This window comes from Phytophthora cinnamomi (assembly GCF_018691715.1).
Source record: "Phytophthora cinnamomi strain GKB4 chromosome Unknown Contig40, whole genome shotgun sequence".
Lineage (NCBI taxonomy): Eukaryota > Oomycota > Peronosporomycetes > Peronosporales > Peronosporaceae > Phytophthora > Phytophthora cinnamomi.
The window spans coordinates 455,130-461,129 of NW_027150973.1; the positions used below are offsets into that span (position 1 = coordinate 455,130).

The 6,000-nt window shown below is 53.3% G+C and overlaps 1 protein-coding gene across 1 annotated transcript; it reads right to left on the reverse strand.

Moving 5' to 3' along the window:
* Positions 1–494: 494 nt before the first annotated feature.
* IUM83_15005 (AP-3 complex subunit beta) lies at positions 495–3,839 on the reverse strand (the record flags this gene model as incomplete). The annotated part of the gene is made up of 1 exon (XM_067939788.1): positions 495–3,839. One exon carries the CDS (start codon positions 3,837–3,839, stop codon positions 495–497), a length of 3,345 nt encoding a protein of 1,114 aa, XP_067791340.1.
* Positions 3,840–6,000: the final 2,161 nt, after the last annotated feature.

The following is a 6,000-nucleotide window of genomic DNA, read 5'->3' on the forward strand; positions in this document are numbered from 1 at the left end:
CATTTGTATGCAAGTAAATCGGGTGTGAGGTTTGGAGACATCAACGGCAACCATACCACACAGCAGAGCTCAATGCCGATATGTACGCTGAGTACATCGCCATCGGCTGTTCGGCATCCATCCTCTTCTTTTACAGCAACCACCCGTACTACTCGCTGTTGAGGCATTGAATGCATAGATTTCGGCTTCTGAAGAGGCAGCTCGAAGATCGAACCAGCTCAACATGGTCTTCTTGCAAGTTGTGGTGGGGGCCGTCGTTGACTATACTTCAATCGTGCTGGAGATCACGGCTGATATCGAGTTCGATCGAATCAAAGGGCTCGACTCGTTCTGTGCTGCGTTGTTCGGCAATACTGCAATCATTTTAATGATATTAAAATATCATCATATCTGCGATGATGTTCCTCGAGTGATCATACGAACATTGAGTTTATTTCTTTGTCTTGCTGTGCTACCTTCCAGGAGCTAGCACTCAACAGTAAGCCTTCCCAATCTTAAGCTTGGAGTGGCATGGCGCGCTTGATTTCCGTCGTAAGTCTCTGAGCGAGCACGGAGTCGCGCATGGCCACGAGCAGCCGTCCCTTACCAGTCTGAAGCTGAACCTCCAGACTAATAAGGACGTTTTCAGGACTGGCGTTGCCACTGCGGAAGCGTCCTGCGAATTTGCATTTCCCCACCACGCCATTCATGTTGTTGATCTCGTAGACTTGAGCTACATTGCAATCCTTGAAAACAGCCTGCACGACCGAGTTCATCTGAACTGGAACTGGCAGAGTAAACTCACTGGTGTGGAGAGAAGTCGAGTCCGTCATCGAGATACGACGCTCGAACTCCTCCAGACTCATCTGCTGCGGCAAAAAGAGCTCACCAACCACAGGAGACAGATCCACCTCGTATTTGTCCTCGCTCGTGACAATTTCGAGAGGGATGTTGTCGAGACGGCCCAGGAAGTCCACGTGGAGTTGAGCCATAGAAGTCGAACCACCAGGGAACAGCACGGGAAGTTCGGGGAACGGCACGACTTGCTGATGATTCTTGCCAACTACCTGGACGCGCGAAATGGGCTCACTGGAGTTATTGGCGAACCACAACTGGATAATGTTCATACCTGGCGATTGTGTTGATGGCTGGCGAAGGAAGGCGTAGTGAACATCCAAACCATTACCAGCCAACGAGGAAAGCAGCTCGTGACGGGGAGGTGGCGTCGTCGAAGACGACACACTGAGGCTCATTAAATCACCCAGCAAGTTCGAAGTCGGGGCCATCACAGGAGCCATGGGTGCAAAAGCTTGCATCGAAGGAGCAGCTGCCGGATTCACAGTTGGTGACCCCAAAAGATCGAGCGGGTCAAAGGCATTCACCGGCTTTGTCTTCTTTGGCTGCGATTGTTTCTGGGGAGACTTCGCTTTCCCTTCCTTTTGTCGTCGGCGTGGACGCTCTTCCTCCTCTGACGATTCATTCGACCCACTTTCTTCTGAAGATGAAGCCTCGCTTTCGGATCCCGAGTTCGATGAAGCTGACTCGGAGCCAGATCTACTGCCTTCACTGCTTCCGCTGTCCGAGTCATATTCTGAACCGCTACCAGATTCAGATCCCGACTCTGACTCCGATTCGGACTCGGAGGCTTCCGATCCTGAAGAGCTTTCGTCGCTGTAGAATCCCTTTGCCCCACCTTCCTTCTTCTTGGATGCCTTAGTTGCATGACGCGAGGAACTACTGCGATTAGTTTCGACAAAAGATGATTCGTCGCGCAGCGAACGATCCGGCTTGGTTGATCGCCACTCGGGCAACGAGAGGTATCCGGGGACGCTATGGTGCACAACGTTCGACATTGTGCCGAGAGTGAACCGCGTCTTGGTCTCATCGTCGTATCCAATCAGCGGTGCAGGCTTCTTGCTCGCAAATAGCTTGTGAGGGTTTACGATGTTTGCGTCCCCAGACAGCGCGGCTCGAACCAGACGAGCGCGGTCACGAACGTCATAGTCAATGTCGAACTTGCACAGCTCAATCACGTACTGGAGCAGCAGCTGAACAGTGCGCTTCTGAGGCTCACGAAGACCAAGCTTCACCGCCAGGTTCAAAACCTGAAGACGCACTTCCGTCGATTCATCGGAGAAGTCCTTCACAAGCAGGCGGAGGGATTCGGCCGCGCATGTGGTTCCGTTGCCGTCATCGTTGAACTCGCCAAGCATCCACACAATCGAAGCACGCGCTGATGGGCTCGTAACACGGCCAGTCACCATCATAGCAGCCAAAGATCGCACCACCACGAGGCGATCCTTCTTAATGGCTTGCTGCTGGAGCAACTGCCGGATCACAACGACACTTTCAGCGACAACCTGCTCGTTCGACGACCGAACAAGACGCATCAACCCACTCAGGCAGCGCTCAGCCACCGACGGCATCGCGTCCGCCACCCGTCCAAGCGCTCGGACCGTCATCGTCACGAAGGACTTGTCCACGTGACGCACGTAGGCCTGGAACTCCCTCAAGATGATGCTCACGTTGTCATCCGTGACCAGCGACGTCAAGATCTCGAGCTTGAGCTTGCGCGCGTACGCCGGGTCCGTTGCGCGCACGAAGAACTCCTGCAGGAAGGGGCGGAACATGTCCGGGCGCGAGGTGGCCATGGACGAGATGACTGACAGCACGACGTACTGGATCTCGCGCTGGTTGCGCATAATGCGCACCAGCGACTTGCCAATCAGCGTGGACGTGGCCATGCTGTGCGTGCCGCAGTAGTAGTGCAGCGTGGCGACGGCCAGCACCACGGCGCTGTTCCTGGACTTGAGCAGCGGGATGGACGAGCGCAGCAGCAGTCGGTGGTCTTCGTCCAGCTCCTCTCCTCCTCCAATGCCGCTGGCCAGCGCGTCACTGCGGAACACCGATCCGATCGAGGGCAGCGCCTCGCCCCTCACCACGCCGCCTCCCAGCATGAACGGGCTCTGGCTCGAGAAGGCTCGTCCCTGGCTCCTATTAAACGCCGTCTTCTCGTCACTCTCGGACCCGCTTCCGTCGTCATCCGAGTAAAATCCCTTTCTGGTCTTCCTCTTGGGGAACATCTCCTTGACGCTCTTCCCCGCGCCCTGCTGCTTCATCACCTCGGGCGCCTGGAACTGCTCTCGGCAGTACCTGATGAGCACGTGGAGCGTGACCGTCTGGCCCCACTCGTCGATATCCGCCAGCAAGTGGCAGAGCTTCCTGAAGGGCCGGTGCAGCAGGTCCAGCCTGTCCGGACAGACCTCGTTCAGCGCCTGCACGGCGCTGCCCAGCACCATGGTGCTGGAGTCGTTGAGCAGCGTGCCGATGATCTCGGCCAGCACGTCCTTCTGCTCCGGGTCCACCACGAAGACCTTGGAGATGGCGTTGGTGGCGCACTTGCGCACGTAGGCGGACTCGTCGGCCGCGCACTTGCGGATGGCGATGAGCTGGATCTGCAGGATGTCGCGCACGCGGATGCTGGTCATGACCCGCAGCGCCAGCGCCCGGATGAGCTGGTTCTGGTCCGCCAGGTCCTTCTGGAAGCTGTTGATGCTCAGCAGCGCCAGCTCGCGGCACTGCGAGTTGGCGTCCGCGTAGTGCACCAGGTACATGTACACGAGCTTCTTCACCTCCACGCTGGCCACGATCACGTTCTTCACCACGTCCGCGAAGAAGGCGGACACGTCCTCGCCCTTGGAGATGCTGGCCAGCAGCGCCTTCATGGCCTCGAGCTTCTCCGCGTGGCCCGCCACGCCCAGCTTGTTGTCCAGCAGCTTGCGGATGCGGTCCAGGTTCATGCTCTCCTCGAAGAAGTGCGCGTCGCCCGTGATGCTCTTCATGCCCATCGCCATCGCCATGGTCGTCGAAGGGGGAGGGAGACGCCGAGAGATCTATAATAGTGATACGCGAAGGGGGTACGCTGGTGTGGCGCACAGAAGATCGGCTGATTTGCTTGGAAAACGCGCTTTTTATATCAAGTTGTTTACTTTTTAATGTGATTTTTTATTTGAGAAATACTTTTTTTTAGAAAGGAGGGTTTGGTTACTGGCTTGCGTTTCCGGAGACGAATTTCGCAGCAGATAGGGCTTTGACCATTTTCTTCCCTTTTCCCTGATCAACCTCCTCGTCATCGCTGATGACCAGCCGACATCAGTGATGACCTTGTTTACCACTACGGTGTAGTGCCAGCTCTGGTTGAGTATGTAATGCGTTGCCGTGGATTGCCTCAGCTGTAATTTGGACGCGGATACTGCAAATCTAAAAATCGCCTCCATGGAATCGGTTCCATTGTGACGTCCTCACAATGTCACGCTTGTATTTGCATCTTTTCACCGCGCGGTTCCCCCTGGTTCGTGCTGTTTCACATCGACTTGACGGGCAAATTTACGTCATGCCCAGCCGTCAGACTGCATGTAACGCAACGATGACCGTACCTATCTCTCGGGTAAGTACATATAGCTGTAGCAAAAGGTAGGAAGAATCGGTGGACAATCTCTCCTTTTCCAATATTTTTGATGATCAAAGACGAAAGCAAAACAAGTGTTGAAACAATTGTTGTACTGTACCTATTTGTCACTTGCTTTCGTTACTTCGTTTATCGCGAGACCTTAATACAGTATGCTCCTGGTGGTAGTTTGCTGCCGTATAACGTTAGTACTCTATCATGTGTAGCTTGCGCGTGATCCTTGGTGCGGTGAGTGGGTGCAACTTCTGCATTTTACATGTCAATGCGTAAGTTAAGCACTTAAAAGCGCTTAAAAGTGCAATACTTAAGATTAAGGAAACCCCACTGAAACCATGTCCAGCAGACAACGACCGGAATGCGCAAGGAAGTCGAGTACTTTCCAAGCACAAAGGTTGACCCTGTCTTAACGCTGCACGTGGGTCACGCTGACCAACGAGTTGCCGAAGAAGGCAGTCGTCTCATGACATGCACTGTGGTCTCGAGGTCGCCAAGGAAGGAGGTGGCAATGTTCTTCTCATTTCGACCTCGAACGCAGAAAAGAAGGACTGCTTACTGCTATTTAACCATGCAGCAACTGCAAAAACACAGGAATCTTGTAATGTCAGAGAGAGAGAGAGTAAGTTCAAATACCAGATAGAGTGTATTGTTGAGATAACTCAAAAGTGCAGACGGGATTCTAAGTACTTCTAGTGGTGGTTTCTCGAACGAGAAGGAGATATTATGTTCTGTTCGAGTATACTACGTAGTACTAAACCTTTCCTTTAGAACAGGTAGATACCTATCGAGATGATGATATTCAACACTGCAATTGCTGCCAAGAAGACGGTGAGAAAACTACCAAGACTTTTGCTAGGACCGAACTCGATACCCACTGTCAGCTCCAGTGCCGTTGCCACAAAATCGACTACCACTTCGACCGCAATTTGGAATGCCAGCATCTTCAGCTGAATGGATCGTTTGCTATCAGGATCACCGCTGGTGTCGAGCTTTCTCAAGAGCGAATAGTGCGGGTGATCGCCAAAGAACACCAGGATAGAAGCAGAACACCCCATTGCAATGTACTCTGCGTACGTGTCAGCGCTGATCTCAGCGACGTGATAGGCCTGAAATCTGCAGCGCCATAGCTCAAACTCCAGGCAAGCTGGTGATGGCGAGTTGGAGCCAAGTCTTTTGGTCGATCCCTGCTGCAAAGTGGTCGAAGTCGATTCTCTACGGCTTGGGATGTTGAGCTCGCGGTTGTGAATAGTTCGCATTACGTGATAGGCTCTCCCGCTACGTAATAAAATCTCTACCAGTGCCAATGCAAGCGTTCCCAGTGTAAAGAACCGAGCGCTTTGGGTTCCAAGAAGGATAATTCTGGTTTGGGTGTCAATGAGCACCGTGGGTAACGCCACGGCGGCGCACATAATGCGAATACTGCGTATTCGCTTCTTGATAATGTAATGCTTGATTATTGCCTGAGTAGCGAGTTTAAGCAGGATACTTGCAATAACGAAGCAGGCGATGGTGGAACCACTACAATCCATGATTCGCTGCTGACTCAGAACTTGCAC